The following is an 18,133-nucleotide window of genomic DNA, read 5'->3' as shown; positions in this document are numbered from 1 at the left end:
GCATTTATTTAAAAGGGGACATTGTTAGATCGGACAATTTTTCCCCCAGAGTTAGTCCTCAAAGACTCCCTGACTCGGCATAAAGACTGATAAGCTTATTTCATTAATGCACATTTAAAATGTCTATTTAAACAATCAAGCACATTCATCTCTGTCCTACTTACTCAGCGTTGATTGCCAGCTTGGTTTCAAACCAACGTTAAGTAATAAAGAAAACTATAAACATGTTTGAATATTAATTTCAAGAGTCTGTGACACTGCAGCGCATCCTTACATTGACCTTTATGGGAGAAGAAGAAAATAAAAATCCCTCCCTCTTGGATATAATTTAGAAACATGGGGAAACAGAAGGTTGGGAGACAGAAGAGTGGTTAGGGAATCATTCACTCTCAACCTAATTACCCTTCCTTACAACATAAGACAGAGCATTAATATGCACTGGCACCCAAAATAGTAAAGCTGCAGATTAAATTAAAAACAATTAGGGACTTTCACTTTGTCACTGAGCTGGTATGCCTGTCTGGTCAGAGCTTTAGGCTCTATTAAGTCAGGCTATCCGCTGGTTATGAATCTGACAAATCCACGTGTGAGTGTTGGATTGCCTTATCGTCGTGTGCACTCGGAGTGTATCAGCGTCTTCAGCGTGGAGCGGAAAAAAACAGCAGAGAAAAGCCGAGGAAATCCCATCAAGCTAATTAATAGGAGATGGGGGAAATTCAAGCTATCAATTATATTCAGAATCTTCCTATTTACAAATAATTAATTATAAACAATAGCTGTAATTTAGGTAATGAAAGCCACCTGGCTAATGGCATTGGTATCATATGCTGCGACAGTGCTTAGCATTTGGTGGATCTGCATGCAGGGAGTGTTGCATGGTGCGACTCTTCAGGGCATGGATGTGGCTAATTGAGGCATAGCACATATTTTTACTAATGGCAATGAAGCTATTTTGAAAAGGGAATGACATGAATTACATTTTTCACTCTTACAAAGTGTCCCGAAATATTTCATAGCTCTAATGTCGTGTAATATTTTCACTGACACTTCTTTTTTCATTTGTTTTTGCATGTGCTTCCCTATCTTAGTTAGGAGAAAGGATTTACATCTCGTCTAATGATTTCATCCGAGCGAGACGATTATTGCCGACAATAATATATTGCGCATCCACTTTCCCATAGATCAATATTTTATAAAGTGAAAAACAGCTGAATGCGGGTGAAACACTCTGGATATGCAAATGCTGCTAATTACACATGCTGATAGGCAAAATGCTAACATCTGTTTCTCAGCTAAGCCTACCGTCATCAGCAGCAAAACAAATGTGTGCCGAAAAAAAATCTTTATGCGTTAATGTATAAATGTGATATATTTTGACAAGCAAATAGAAACAAACACAAATCTCAGTGTGCCGCGCGGCTTCGAGCAAATACTTGCACAATGAGCGCGCGTGTTTGCGGGGTAAATTAGCTCCACTTTTTTAGCTCTACTTCTTCCTGCTGCAATTAATGTAACATCAGTATTTTATGCCATTTACTACGACTATTTGTCATTGCTTTTTTTCCACCATAAGATAACTTCCACAAAAGCCTGACTCAGAGAACATTCCAGTACATTTACTGATAGTGACCCCTCCCTCCTCCTCCTCCTCCTCCTCCATCGTGTCTCTGAGGAAGGCCACACAATCCTACAAGCCTGCGGGGGACTGTGCACAAGAAATGGCTTTAGCAGAAGCACAACAGGGCATCTCACTGCCTACTGAGGTCCTAATAGACGAAAAATATGACCCCTGCACAGCCCTCTTCACTTTATTACAATCTTTAAAATTTCCGTCCGCTGAGGTGCCCCGACATGTCAGAACTGTTATATAACGGTGGCAAAGAGAGCAGGAGAGATCCCGCGATCACCCGCCTAATTGTGATTCCTCCTGAAAGCTTTGAATCCTCACGACTCTGCGTGTGACAAAACATGTTAGAACTATTACAGTGCGTCGCCATTGTTACAGCGTAATTATTGTCATTGCTGCTTCTGCAAACTCTCACTGAAATTGAAAATGAGGTTCGTGTTATCCGTCAAGTGGCAAGCGTCCACTGGTCTGGCAAAGAAACACATTACGCTGACCAATTGCCTGCTTTCCCCCCCAAGCGTGGCTGGGGAACTTGTATCATTCTGGGCAATTTGTTTCATTCTTCTTTTGCAATTGATCCCAGTATGCAGAGAGAGAGAGACAGAGAGAGAGAGAGAGAGAGAGAGAGAGAGAAAACCTGGGGCAATAGACTCTACCATGGCTGCCCAGCTGAACTGTGGTGCTCTCTGCTGTAGGTTTCCTTCTGGGTTTTAGGGGTTGAGGGTAGGAATGCACGATATTATCGGCACGTTATCTGTATCTGCAGAATATGGCTTGAAAATGACATATCTGTATCGACTGATATTTCATTTTTCTGCCGATATTTTCTGCCGATATTTTCCGCACACTTTTTTCATGTTTTTTAATTTTGCCTAAATGCTCAATGATTCCCTAAAAAAGAAAAGAAAATGTTATATACAAATAAATACGGCATTTTGTACATAACCTAAGTTTAAGTACTGCCCAGTGAATGCGTACATTTTAAAAAGCACTGTATCATGTTATTTCTGCATCTGCCAGTTGGCCACTACAATAATAGCAGGCATGATATCAATTCCTCTACAGGGGAGACTTGATGTTCTCTGCAATTAGGTGGAAAAAAACATGTGCCTAATATATCTTTATCGAAATCGGCAAAAATGGGTGGAAAATATCGGCATATCGGACATCGGCATAAAATCTAATATCGTGCATGCCTACTTAAAGAGAATGTTGATGCTTCCAACAAGCAATGCACACATTATCTTGGTCTCCCTCACAAGTTTGTAATATTTTTGTGTCAATAATTTGCCCCCCAATACCGAGTCCGATACAAAGACTTGAGTATTGGCCAATACCAAGTACCCCTCCGTTACAAATGGGATGAAAAATATACATATTTTTGGTAGAAAAAACACTTATTTCTGACATTTGAATAACTTTAACTAACATTACTCTCTTTTCTAGCACTGTTTGTTTTGTTTTAGGCTGAGTGAGTGAGTGACAGTACTTTCAGAGCTGTAGAGAGAGAGAGTTGCGACATCGTTCATGGAGCATATTGGACCTCCACTGACGCGACACTCTGTCTATACGGCACTGGATACTTTGTTCGAGGAGTAGGCGGGGCTGCTCCTCCACTGCTCGTCCGCTGTTCTCAGCTACGTCTGAGGCGCACGCCTGCTTTCAAACACGTTGTCATCAGCCTCATAAGGACAGTCCTTGTAACACATTGCCCACAAAAGCGCATATTGACCTGATGCGGTCAGCCACATACTAGGTTTTGACCTTGTCTTCACATTATAATATGCCTGAAATGTGTGATTTTTAATTGGGCTTATAAACTGTGGTATCAGATCGGTGCACTGACATTTGAGGCTGTATCAGAGGCCGATGGTATCGGAACAACTCTAATTAATATTCTAATTTTATGATGGTAGCAATCCAACTTATCCTTCAGTTTAGTGTCCCGTATAATCATTATACCTTCCTTAAGCAACAGGCTGCTTACCTCAGTGTTTTTAGCCCAATGAGCCGAAAAGGCCGAACAATCTATAGAGTGTGCTTGGACAACATCCCTAAGATATGAAGAGGAAGTAGTCATTCCCGTGCTTCCTAATCAAGTAATTGATTGCATCTATTATTCATGAACTCCTTAGCCTGACATGAAGTTGTAAAGTCAGCACAGCTTCTCTTCTTCCTCCATCCCTCCTCTCCGCTTACACTTCATTCATCCCTTCACCCTTCCAATGCTCATCTAACCACATAAAGCTGCGGAATTAGTTTGCCAGCCTCACAGCCTTCAAGGTTTCGTACCCCTAAGCCCCGACTGCCAGTTTGTGTTTTGTTCAATATGGGCAGCCAGAAGTGCGAGGCGGTGCACTGGGGGCGGGGGGGGTGTCGGGGGGGCTGCCCCCACAGGCTCTGCACTAGATCAGTCTCTGGGTAATGTCATTGCCATTTCCAGGCTAGAGGAGAAAAAAAGTGCAGAATTGTACCTTCACAAGAGCTGCAGAGCAACTCGGCCTGTTCCACAGAGGATAGAGGAAATAAGTTAAATGTAGAAACACTCCAAGTGGGACATGTAGCACCAGAAATTATATACATTTAAAACTTCTGCACTATGTAGCACGTCATACGATCACCTCTGACAGTAGGAAAATGCATGTGTTACATGTAAAACCTGGATTTGGGCACTCTTTAGTGAAGGTTTTTTAACTGAAATTAAATATGTGAACTTTTTGAGGGTATTTATTGGGCCAATACAACAAAAAAGATGACTGTTGATATTTTTCTATTATTATTATTATTGGCTTTTACCTTTATTTGATAGGACAGCAGAAGAGAGACAGGAAATGTGGGGAGGAGAGAGAGGGGGATGACATGCACCAAATGATGGGCAGACCAGGAGTCGAACCTGCGATCAGTGCCTCGAGGTCTGTACATGGGGCGCCTACTCTACCAACTGAGCTAAACCAGCCCCACAACAAAATTACTTTTTAATTTAAGCTTTATTTTACCAGGAAATAATCCCATTGAGATACAAAATCTCTTTTACAAGGGAGTCCAGGCCAAGACAGACAGCAGCATAAAAAAAGTCACATACAGAACAGACTAAACAAGCAGAAACTTCATCTAACAGTAACTTAACAGCATTCAGCAATAAGACAGGCGCTTTAACTAATCAAAAGATCCTTAATTCTGTTTTTATAGTTCCAAGCTAATAAATCGCTCCAGTTTAAGGTGACTCTGCAGCTCAGACCAAGATGAAGGCGCAGTAAGACACATCGAGTTTGAGGTATGACAAACGAAACAAAACGACAAATGTGTAAATGTGACCGAAGGCTGCAGCCGCTGAAAGTTTTAGGAGTCAATAGACATAAACATAAATAAGAAGGCAGTTCATGAGTATTGCCTTGGAGAAGAACGATGTACCAATGTTCCAGCCTACGGTTACTGTAGATATCTTTGATGAAAAATTCGGACCATCTAATTATGCTATAAACCAAGATTTCTAATCTTTTGATACTATAAGGTGCAATGGGTCTACGCAGGCATATGTTACAGTGTAAACAGATTCCCAAAACTACATAAAAGGAATAACACAAACTTACGATTAGTGTGATTGATCGCATTTTCTCAATTAATCGATTAGTTGTTTGGTCTATAAATTGCCCGAAAATGGTAAAAAAAAAATGTTCTTCAAATGTCATGAAAATAATGACATTTAAAAAGCTTGCCTTTTTGTTACAAACCAATGAAATCAACATCAAAGTAGTTGTATAATAAAGTTGAAATAAATACATGAAGAGATCTCCAGTTTAATGCATCGCGCCTGATTTACCCAGCATGTATAAAAAAGATAAACACTACACCCACAATAAATAATCAATGAGCAGGTCCCTAAGCTTCGTCCTGAGCCTACGTATTACCATCAAAAACAAAGTGTCTGAAGCCAAGAAATCACCATATCAATGGCACATGCCACAACAACCCTGTCCCTCGCCTTCCCTCCAAAGATCATGCTAGATAAACCCCAAATAACAGAGAAATTAACAAATGCTTGACATTTGCTCAACATCCATTATTCTGACACTTCTTCAGAATTTCAAAGGGCTGAACGCATGCTTAATCAACATTCATATTCCCAGAGCGAGCCCCGGCACCATATTGCAGCCCGCCTCAGTGCTGATGAAAACGGCACATTAGGGCCCGATTCGAAAAACGTTCAGGGACTCCTCACCAGGGAGCTCTGTGCATGTGTGAGTGTGTGTGTGTAAGTAAGTGTGTGTTTAGAAGGGAGGGATGCTTCACACTTTACTTTTTAAGCATTTTCCAAAACAGAGGCATCTGCAAACCCTCCTACTTCTGACTGTGAAAGGCGTATGAGTGAGTGAGCTGAATGGCATTTTAAAGAGGAGGAGGGAGGGGTAATCATTACATCCAAATTCATTCATAATACAGCACAGAAGGACACAGAGGACTCTCACTTTCCCTCCCTCTTTTTCTCGCCCTCCTTACACAGACTCTCTCTGGGGACAAAGGGTAGTAGGACTGGGGTCCCCTCTACACCCAAGGGAAGCCAGGCAAGGCCTCAGAGAGCAGCCCATCATTTCCAATTCTAATACGTGGCAAGAGAAGGACGTGATGGGACTGATGTCACATTTCCCTCCTGCACAGGCCTGCGATGAGCCCTCTCAACCCCCCTTCGCTCACCGCCTATCCGCAGGTCCAGAAACGAGGCAGGACACCCCGGCTGGCTAAGAGGAGGGCAAGGAAGAGAGGGCAAGAATGGGGGTTGATATTTGCATGTCCCTCCATTGTGAGTGGGGGTAAAAAGTGACAGCACCGTGTCCAATTCTTTTCCCCCCAGAGCAGCTCGGGCCCGGCGAGAGAGGCCAGGCTGACAGATGACTCCCAACATCTGTGTTATGCAGCCGTTACAGATGAGGGACTCCACATCGCAATCGCTCTCTTTCTGTCTGTCTATGGGACACTCCCCCTCTCCTCCCACCACTCATACTACAACAGAGAGAGTGACAGACCCTCCGTGGAAATTACCTTGAAATGGCCTATAACAATCTTTTTGTTCAAAGTTGAAATTTTCCTCCCTTTAAGTCTGTAATCAAAAGCAATGATTATAAATGAGATTCAAAGTCAATGTAGCATTCAGGGGTTTGACGATAATGGCTTTTCCTATTAATCTACATTACAAATGCAATGTTTTATTTACATAGACAGGCATGGTTAAAATCTATGATGTAAAAAGTTATATTTTCCCCAAAATAATAAATTTATAACATTGAAAACTGCATTTAACAAAATTAGGTTTAATAGAATGATTGAATGTATCAGTGTGTTTTACTGTTCTGCATTACACTTATAATAACACTTTCTTTAAGTGTTAGCCTACTTTTTCTTTTTAATTTGTTTGTAGTAGTTTGCAAAATTCTGCATACTGATAACACAGACCACGTTATCATCACAATATCATTTTGCTTAATGTAAATAACAAATAATCGCGTATTACAATCCACCCTTAATTGCAACTATCAGCACGCCTTTCCATATACTGATTGGATGGGTGCTTGTATTAAAAAGTAAGCTAAAAAGTAGGATTTTATACTTGATAAAACGATCACAACAAAAAATATAGCCCATGCCCCTAAAGTACTGCCACAATCTCCACGGTAACACTGGTAAACAACTAATGAATCATCTTCATTTCGAAGTCCCTCTGTAATCTCCAGATACCTGTCTTTTCTATCTGTGCCTGACTACCACAACCCAGCCAGTCTTTTGCCCACCCCCTCAGTGAAAGCTTGTCCACAACAACTCCCCCTCCAACCCCCGCCTGCCAGCCCCAGCCTGGCCAATATTTACGCAGTGGCAGGGCTCCCACACAGTCCGAGGGGACAGGAGGGGGTGTGGGGCGGGGGTGGCTGACTGCCGTGCCTGAGCGCATGCTAAGAGATGATGGATGGCCTAGTCGATATGTTATGTCTTAAGAGCCTGATTTCCTGCCAGTCCAATCACTAACCCTCCAGAGCCCAGCTCAGCTGATTGGACAACCAGAATAATTTCGCAGGCTGTGAAAACACTGCTGCCGTGCCTGTCTGTCAGGCCCAGTGACGAGACTCAGGGATTTTAAAGAGCAAGGGCCTCCGCGAGATTGGTTATGGTGAACGAAATAATAACAATAACCAGCAAGACTAAACAAAAGAGCCAGCACCTCTGGGAGCGAGAGATCGCGCAGAATTATTGGAATGAAAACCCTCAAATGTTTACCTTTAATTATTACACCCAACAGTACTACTTTTTGAGGAACTGGCATTTGGACTGTTTGTTAAAGACAGTTTGGATTAGGAAACCAAAGGGAGAAAGGAAACTCAAAATAAACATGAGAAGGACCTCCTAGTGTTGGTGCCTAAACATACAGGATATTGGATGAACTTTATACGCATGACATATTCTGTAAAATGCTGACGGTGAGAACAAAGGCGAGCTCAAGCTCCTCCGTGTTCCCTTTGGGGACCTGATACCTTCTTCTAGATTGGTGATTAGGGCACAATGGAAGTAGGAAGCTCCAAATACATACGACTTTGTAAGTGACCTCGATGGGATCAGCCATGGTGTCCTGGTGGCCTTGGGGGATTACACATGTTACGTTCAATAAAGTGAGGGCCCTCAGTGTCAAGGAGAAAGGCAAACACAGCCATTAACCTCGCTCTTCGATTTCTGGATGTGCAGGCGCTGCATGGCAAAACATTGGCTAATGCTGTAGTAAAAGCCTTTTAAGAAACCTTTGTGGAATAAATGAGTGATCATTAGATGTAAATTAAAAGGAGTTATAAATATTAAATAATATGATATAGGGCTGGGCAACATGACAATATATATCATTAAACGATATGAAAATGTCTATCATTTATGTTTTTCTATATCGGCTCTATTGTGATGTCACAAAACCAGCAGTTGAACTGCTTTACAGTAATTTTTACGTCATTCTGACAATATTTTACGTTCTAATCCTTGCATGTGGGAGTGAACCTAGAGCGACCCAGCTGTTATTTGTCAAGTATTTAATTCAAGCCAGACAGCATGCTATATCGTGATATATATTGTTATCGAGATATGAAAAATCCAATATCGTGATGTAGGATTTTGGCCATATCGCCCAGCACAAGTATGATATAAAAAAAAGAGGGATAAATGATGATGTTATGGGGAAAAGCAGATGTCATCACGTAATTTACCTTAACTGTACATACATCAATATCTAAACAGAATTGTGTTGTGCATGTCAGACCTTAAACATTGATTCACAATGTGCAAAATATTGTAAAAGATGCTTATGCACTGGAGTTTGGCATTTTCATCCTTTGTCATTCATAAACACACAAACCTACATTTGCAATAGACAACATATTTGTGCATTTAAGGAAGCCCACAAAATAAATAAAGTCCAGTGTGTGTAAGCACTTACTTTGGAAACCTTTCCTTCAGCATCTTCATACACTGGCGGGTGGGTCTTAGTTGCTCTGTCCATCTCACTATCTCTTTATACTCAGCTCGTGATAGTCTCATCTTCCTTTGTTTAGCTGCTGTATCTAAGAGTATAAACACAGAGTGAGTGCTCCTGCAGCAATCTGATTTTGAGAGGTAAACAACGTGAGTAGACTGACAGGTGTCAAAAACAGCTGTACCCGCATTGCTAATCAAACTTAGCTTTGAGTTATGGCTAACGCTTTACAAAATGCGCATATCACAACACAAAACATTTTGAATGGTCTTCGAAGGATTAATGAACGGCTACTTCATGCCACAAATTGTTAAGTATGACCCTAAAACGATAAATTACATGTTGAAGGGGTGTTTACCATTGATTCCTGCTGCCTGTAGCCAGTTCCCTTCAGCCGCTTCCCGCTAGGAAGTTGAAGAGGTGACTTTTGTGTGAGCTGTGCGTTGATTGGTTGATACATTCAGAACGCTGAGTATACAAGCAGATGATTGGTTACTTGGTAGAACGAGGGCGTAGTCTAGCGGAGACATGCTGCTGCTGCTTGCTGCTGCTGCTGCTGCTGCTGCTCCTCCTCACTGCATCTCCGACGCATTATAAGATAGTCGTCAAATGCACGCGATACCAAGGCAGGTACTTAAAATAAAAAGACGTAGGCACTCCTGAAACACATGTAGACTACCCTCAAGTCCAACAGAACGAGGAAAAAAATGAGAATGATGAAACTGTACGGACGAGGGGAAGTTGTATTCCGGAGAGGGAGTTAAAGTGACAGAGAAATACGAGGTACAGAGAGGGAGAGAGAAGGGAACGCCTTTCTGAATGTGTACGTAAAGCCCTGTATAAACACAGTTAGCCTTCTCGCTACAATTTCTTTGAATAATTTCACAGTTTTGGACGACAGTATGTGCTTGCATCTTTTATAATATACTCTTATAGTAAAAGACAGCCAATATGATTACAGCCTGCTTTGAGAAATGATGCCTCCCCTAAAGACAAGCTGTATTGCTTTGATTATGGTCGCATTTATATGTGTATTTGTTGCTTCAGCATAGAGTCGAATGCAACTTAAAACGTAGGTTTATGACAGATATATATATATTTTTTTTTTCAATGACTACCTTGCAAGAGCTAGGTTTATTTTCCTTTGGTTTTCATAGCAACTATAATGAAGTTGCTTAGGCTGCTTTTAAATCCCCCCCTTTTTAGCATTAGCATTTAGCATTTAGAACTTCCTTAAAATAAAAACAAAGCCTTTTCAATTATTATTACACATCCAAAATACAAAATTTTAAACTGCTGACAAAACTGACTAATTTCCAAGTGTTTATATGGGCCAAACATTTTCTTTAAAGGACATAAAGTTTACCAAAAAAAAAAAACACTGCAGTGACACACATTAATCTGAATATACTGTTTTATTTTGACTTTGCAGGGGGTGAATCAGGGGCGTGGACCCCCCTAGGAGAATGTGGGTCTAGGTTTTTCTTAATTATTTCCTCCAACCTACAGGCATGTTAGGGTCCATCCTGAGCCGTGGGCCCCCAGAATCATCACCACCTCTCACCTCACCGATGAAGGTAGTGCTTTAAATGCCTCCGGCTGTAATATGTAAATCAGACCAAGGATCATGGGGTACTGTAGTGGAAAAGACTCAGAAGATTTGTAAAACACATTCAACAATGATGTTGAACATAAAGTATAAATATTTGCTCTGACATTTGCAACTCAACCTGCTTGCATTTAAGTCGAATTGGCCATCTAATAGTTTTAAATTCGACAGATTTTTGAGTAAAAATAGTCAATAGTTAATTATTTTGTTTCTGTATTTCCCTGTGAACCGTATGATTGCTTCTGTGTTGATTTTAGACACTGAACACTGAGATAGGACTAAAATCTTTAAGACCTAATTTGTCAAATACATCCCTTGAGATCAATATAATTTTACAATGGCATTGTTGTGTAATTAGTCTCTGAACAGTGCTAAACCTCACCTCTAATAGATTTTCTCTTTAACCTCCTCTCTTTACAGACAGATGCGGAAACGTTGCAAAGACATTATATGGTGAGTTTCACATGTGTGTGTGTGTGTGTGTTACATTTTGCAAAAATAAAATATCATTAGCCTCAAAGTGTGCAAACATCTCAACTCAATTTGGCATCATTGTCTGCAAGCCTACGACAACACCAAAATAATTCTGCAGTCTATTCTTTTGACAACAACATTGCTTGTGTCCGCCGTTGTGGCTGAACAATGCACTGCAGAACAGAGAGGCTCCATCTGACCTGTGGTGCATCAGAAAATAGAGCTCATTGTTGTTGGGCAGTGTAGTATGATGTCTGAGATGAGCTGAGGTCTCGGGCTTGCGTGTTCACCGGCACAGTCCCTGGCTCTGAAAGGGCTCGGTGCTCTGTGGTGGCTACAAAAGGGAGCTGTGTAGTGGGATTGGTATGGCCAGATAAGATCGGGGCCTCTGAGGAAGTCTGGTCTGATTGCTACAAAGGGCTGAGGTCAGGGGCAGGAGGAGCAGTTTACTCATCTAGGTATCAGAGGATCAGGCGGGGTTTTGGTGGGGAGCCGCGTGTGTAATAGGTATAAAAGGATCAGTGTAATGTGATGGTATAAAAAGATAAAAATCAGAGGAGGGGTTGGAAGGCGGTGTACTGTAATGGCCCAAAAAGCGAGGGGATTAGAGATTTTGTTGTCTGTGTAGGTGTCTCGTTTATATGTTTGCGCACACACTTTTGCATCGTGTGTGCATCTTTTGAGAGCCAAAGCGGGGGGATTGAGGGGATGCAGGGAAAGGATACTGGGGAAAGACGAGTGCTTTGGAAGGCTACGTGTAAACAGGGCAGTGGTACACACGGTGCCGTTAACCAGCTGTGAAGCCTGCTCACAGTGGGGGATGAATTTACAAAGGATGTCTCCCTCTGATATCCAGGAGATGCTGCACTGATCTCTGCTCCGCTGCTCTCGGCACACCATTGTAGTGCTAAGCACCGTGCCACTAATGGCACTTACATACCTTAATGCCTGGAAAACATTTACATTTTGCTTGCAGCAGAGGGGAAGTGCAGGGGAGAAAAAAATAGTTTTTATCGACAGAATCTTTAGTCGATAAATATAAGGGTTGTGAGGTTGTGTAATTTCCTTTACTCATCGCACAGTTTAAGGAAATTGCACGTCCTCCCGTGTCTTGCACATTAGTCCCTCCTTACCATATCCAGTGATATTACTCACCGTACAGAGAGAGCATTTTGTTACACTAGACTGTCAGCATTACTGTCATAATGTTTCCTTTTTTTTTCCATCGCTAAAGTCAGTGACTTCACTCCTCTGCACCACAGAATTGCTCCCCAATCTTCAGGGAGTCTGGAATCTCAGCTCTAAAATTCACAGTTTAAACATGAGGCAAGCCATAACCAGGAAATGCCTGTAGTATTAGCAAGGTATCGGATTCATGCGTCCCCCCCCCCCCCCCGAACAGCATGACTGCCCCTGAAAATCCCACATCCATATTTTACATCACGGCAGACAAGGCACATGTGTTTCGGCCCGGCTTTCAAAGCTGTTTCTTCCATTTATTTTATTATCCTTTAATGAATTTAATTAGAGGACATGTAATTAAATGCAATTGTGCTCAACCCCTTAAACATACACACACATGCACGTGCACACACACGGACGTATTTGGCTGTAAATTGCTCAAAACAACATGTGCACTGTGGACAAATTTAGTGGATTAATAGGGGATTGATAATATTTTGGGATTGTATTTCAGTCTAAACGGCTGCACGCGGAAACAAAGGCTGCAGCCCAGGCTCATTAATCATAGTCAACGGGTTGCCCGGGTGCAATTTGCATGTCCGAGGTGGCTGCACATGCTGCCGTTCGGGCGAGGTTGCTGGATCTGCCTCGATTTGGCCGGGCTGTTAACGCTGCGTCAATCAAGGATAACCCAATAAGAGTATGACAGAGGAAGAGGGGCAAAAAAAATCTCCTCATTACCCAACAATCCGTCCCCTCCCTCCCTTATTCCCCTGTCTGCTCAACTTCTTCTTTTAGTTAGCACTAATTACACCGGCCTTGTGTAGAATTAAACCATTCTGATTCATTTATTACTGACAGATTTTTTTTTTAAATATCTAAAGTATTTAAAGAAATGTTCCCAAAATCTTTTTAGATTTATTGATGTCATTCATATATAATTATATTTGCTTTAAATTACACATCAAATAGTCGTCTACCCTTTAAGCAATTTATACAATTTTGGGGGAAATAATCACTTTAATCTATAATGGAAACTTTTTTGGTGGCTCTGTATTTTTGTCAGTCACAGTTTGGAGCCTCGCTGAGCCGTTTTAACTGCAGATAATTGGGTTGAGGCGTGATGCAGCGAAGTTCAAAATGTAGCACAATCCCACAAAGCTGTAATCTCACCACCGGCTCCATACACTGAATTCTAATTATCTCATCATGAACTTTAAAAAAAAAAAAAAAGCAAGTGTTTTAATGGCTTTTTAACTCCATAAGAGGCGTGTAGATGCATGTGTGTGCTTTTTGTGTGTCTGACACACACACACACACACAGAGACACCCACCAACGCCACACACAGACATGTGAATGCGGCTTGTGTCTGGTCTGGCCTCTCCACCTAGCTCTGCTGCCGAGGCTCACGCTGTGTGCCCCCCCCCCCCCCCCCCTCCATCCCATAATATCCTGGAGGCATTTTTCTCATTATCAAATATTGTTTGATGTCTTTGTTTCTTGATGATTAACCATGGTCACCAAACACTGGTCTGGATTGTTTAAAATTTAATTTTGGGGCTGTGAAGTACCTGCAGAGGGGCTGACTGGTGGGGACACGCGTATTTTATGTATGCTATTTTTCACGCTGAAATGCAAGAGGACACACAGTGAAAAACACAATAAATCCTGGAGGAGAATCATTAGTGGAATACTAGTGCTTTTTATGACTATTGTTATTCAACGCTGTATTGAGATGCAGTAAATTATTCTGTTTATTACGGCTTTATGGATTCAGTCCCATTTTCAGAATAATTATGTTGTTTCTCGTTCTGCAAAGATAAACCTGCTCTCTCTTTTCCTTTCTGTGTGTTTAAATATAAATGTTACACATGTACATATTTATTCTCCACTGATTTTAAAATGATTTTTTTTTTATTTTACTGACCGTGTCTATATCTCTGTAATAATTTGAACATCATAAAGACAAACATGTCGCCTAAGGAATCCAAGATTTATGACGGAATCGACACTGTAAGCAAACAAATAGGGAAACAACACTCTCCCCTAATGTCAGCATGTCACAACTATATTGAATACTTGAAATATCTGTGTATCTGCGGCTGAATAGCAGCCATTGTGTCGCTCTAATGATATTATCCTCTGAAAATTCGGAGTGAAAGAAAAATGGCAGAAATGAGCGGCACCATTGTCTGCCCCATTTTTATTTAAACAAATTGCACGAGCAGAGAGAGACACAGACTGAGGGAGAGAACGCGCCAGGGAGAGAGACAAAAAGAGAGCGAGAGAGGGAGAGAGTGCTCTGTAAATGAAAGGTTATGCGTCGTCCCATGTGTTTGTATTGTCAATAACTGGAGAAGGCTGTCAAGAAAGTGGGGAGATAAAGGTCAATAACTCAGGCAAATGTGTTTGTATTTGTACACTCCTGCTGATAGCACAGCAAACGTCAGGGCCTCGTGTGCCTGACACCCCACAACAATAACACAAATAGTGGGTCTAGCTCTGGAATAGTCATTATTATTGTTGGTGCTGGAAATGAGAGGGAACCTCGGCACATGGCTGTGACAGGCGCCGCGGTGTCACTCAAACGTCACTCCATAATGAAACACGCCAGAGATCAGAAAAAGTGTAAACACAAAGAGATTATGCTGCCGGATGATTCGCTTTATTTTACTCCGTCTGGGGATAAATACGATCGTTTCCATGTTAGTTTGGAAGCACGAGAGTCAAATGTAAATACTGCCATAATTAGATCTGCTAGTTTTATTTGTTTCTTTAAGAAAATATAGTTTCAAACTTGCTTATTCAATCAGATCTGCTAATCTGCCGTATTTATTTAAGCTATATTTTTAGGCTAAAATAAACTGTATTTTATGAATATAAATGATTGCATAAGAATTTAACATTTCCTCTAAAATAATTTAAATATAAATTTTACCTTTTATTAGGTACAAAAGATGAAGCTGTAATGTAAAAGCGTGATGTATTTTTTATGATTCCTATACGTGTTCAAGTGTTATTTCATTCCAAAGCCATTTAGTGCCTCTCTCTGTGGCCTTGAGTGTAATAAACGTGCAATTAACAGACTTAACTAATTCATGAGGAACATTGTGGAACTAACGAAGGGCATAACTACTGTACAGACGCTGCTGTCATTGCTGAATATTGTTATTGTTCTGTTTTTAATTGCTGCAGGAGGAGGAGGAGGAGGAGGCGGCATGTTTTGAATATACGTCCTCGGTTACCATAGCGAAGGAAAAAAATAAATAAAAAAAGCAACACTGGCTCCTTCCTGACACTTCTATCTAACGTCAGAGGTATACGTGGTGGAGGTGTTAACTTCTCTGGTTTAACCAGTTACCAAACTAATGACCCGTTTTAACATCCAGCACAAAGAGAACACACAGAAGAAGTAGTGCCTGAAGTGAGAGCGTGAAATGCTCTGCCCATTCATCTTGATCTGTGGTCAAAGAAATAGTCCCTGTGTTTTTGTGTCTCATTAACATGCACGCTTCCTTTTTTTATACCAGATATAATTCCTGCTATTTTAACTGTGCAATCAGCTTTAAATTGTGTGCTCCTGTCCTTAGGAAAATGCAATAATTAAAGCTATAAATCATTTAAAGTAAATAAAAATTACAGCTTTAAATTTCTGTGAAATATATTTCCGAGAAGCTTCTTTTCTGTTGAATCATCAGCACAAGAGTCCAAAAAGAATTTGCAAACGTTGTCCTATTATTTGAGTACATGAAGCAGAATGAACTTTAAGTATAAGTATATAAAGTCCACAGGGGAGAGCGGCTCCCTCTCCCCACTGTCGGTTTGTTTGTTGCTCGTGGCGCGCTGTAGTGGTTTACATTACATATGATTATGTAAATGTGGAGCTGTTCCTGTGCATTATGGGCCAACGCATTGTCAAGACTCTTTCTAAAGCAGTCAAGTAGCTATTTCTGAATTCTTTTATTATCTGAGAGTGCAACAAAGAAAGTCTTTTGTTCACTGTTTGCCGCACACACACACAAACACACACAGGCACATCCACGCGCACTGCTGCGGCTGCTGTCCGTGACTTACTACTGTCCCCTAGTGGCGCTCGCCTCCATAGTCTCCTCTAACTCTGCATTTCCATCAACTTTCCTTCACCTGACTCCCCCCTTGTCTCTGCCCCCCGCTCCCCCCTTCTGTGTGCCCTCCTCTCTGCCTTATCATGCTCAAACATTTAAAGGCCTGATTTGTTGTATTGTATGACAGAGAGCTCCAATTATGCATCGCTGTGTCCACAGTGGCTTTGCCTTCAATGGAGGGCTCGAACAGTGTCAACAAAAACAGGAACCCTGGTGTTTTGTGTCTATTGTGAGGCCGCGGCTCGTGTCAATAAGGTATTGTTAGGTCGGAGTGCAACACCGAAACTGCAGTAAGAATGTTATCAGACCTGTGGAAAAAAAGGGTGTGCGCGTAATGGTGCTAAAATGTAAGTATGAGTGTTTGAAGAAGGGGACACAAACGCACACAGGGAACAGATTCGGAGCAGCTCCACGCACTTTATTTTCCTTTTGAAGTGGCTACCCAGCATGCACTTTTATTAAACAAACCCTTCTTCATCCTGTTCTATAAATACATCTTGATTTTTTTATCCTTTTGAGAGTATTCTTAGCGAGGTTAAAGAGCACTCTCTCAGCTAACAGTATGCATTTTTATACTTCTTCCGTTTCCCTCTCCTGATCACTGTTATTCCAGCCCTAATCGGTGTGATAACCTGGAACAGCGCTAATAAACAACAGGGTAAAAGGGTCAGTCTCCGCTGGCGAGCGCACACAGCCAAGTCACTCATGTCAAATGAGCAATTATGCAGGTTATAGAAGATGGCACCTCTGTCTCCTGTGCCCCGTCCCTCCTGGGATCGCTCTCCAACCAGAGGCCTATCACTCAAACCCAAACCACATTCATTCATTAGCCTGTTAAGATGGCCATCAATTATTCATTAAGAAGGTGGCCAGTGGATTATTTCTGTCAGCGCATGGCTTATTGTATCAAAGGTTGATCATGCCGTTGTTGATTTAGTGCGCACTTTTAAAACAAAAACAGAACCCAACTTCCTTGCGTAAGAAGAAATAGTTCCCCTCAATTCTTTTGAAAACTTTCCATGCTCACTTATTTGCTTAAACTTTTGCACCAACTTTTCCGCATTGATCTTATTTTAGCCATCATTTTGTCATTACTCAGCAGCCATCTTTATCTAGACATATCGTACAATATGGCGTCTTCCTCCTGATTTATGAGTAAATTATGCTCACCACCTTGCCTTTATTATTCCTGTCCATCACTAACAATCCCATGCTCACCTCTTTTCCCTTTTTTTCCATGGCATCATCCCAAAAAATTCACACTCGCACCACTCTGTAAAATCTTTTTATTAGAATGTTAAAAAGTCCTGTGGGGATCTTTTTTTTTTTTCACTCTGAGAGAGGAACGAGTGAAATGTGTCAGTGCCCGAGCTGAGGCTGCAAGCACGGATTAATACACTCCATTGTTTCCTGTGTGCAAACCCCACTGTTCCGGGACTTAAACACTTTTAAAATAATGCAGTTTAGTTGTATTTTTCTTCAACTTTGTATACTTATATTACTTTAATATTTGTTTGTCAGAGTAAGAGGCTGGAAAGTTCTGCTTTGCTTTGATAAATACATGCAGGCGTGTGTCTTAACTTTTAGCCAGTATGTGTAAAATAGTCTCGTGCGCAGC

The 18,133-nt window shown here is 41.3% G+C and overlaps 1 protein-coding gene across 1 annotated transcript in view; it reads right to left on the bottom strand.

Annotated features, from left to right (window-relative positions):
• cdin1 (CDAN1 interacting nuclease 1) overlaps positions 1-9,521 on the bottom strand; it is a 57,326-nt gene extending 47,805 nt beyond the window's left edge. Inside the window, exons 1-2 of the mRNA XM_069662036.1 lie at positions 9,484-9,521; positions 9,090-9,213 (exon numbers count right to left, since the gene is read on the bottom strand). Coding sequence (XP_069518137.1) covers positions 9,090-9,190 — 101 coding nt within the window. The 5' untranslated portion in view covers positions 9,191-9,213; positions 9,484-9,521. The remainder of the gene's footprint in view (positions 1-9,089; positions 9,214-9,483) is intronic.
• Positions 9,522-18,133: the final 8,612 nt, after the last annotated feature.

Source organism: Semicossyphus pulcher, unplaced genomic scaffold (assembly GCF_022749685.1).
Source record: "Semicossyphus pulcher isolate SPU_LCO1_2020_fin unplaced genomic scaffold, fSemPul1.0.p SCAF_14, whole genome shotgun sequence".
NCBI classification, from domain to species: Eukaryota; Metazoa; Chordata; class Actinopteri; order Labriformes; family Labridae; genus Semicossyphus; species Semicossyphus pulcher.
Note: the sequence above shows the minus strand (reverse complement) of the source record. Positions and strands in the feature narration are given on the sequence as shown.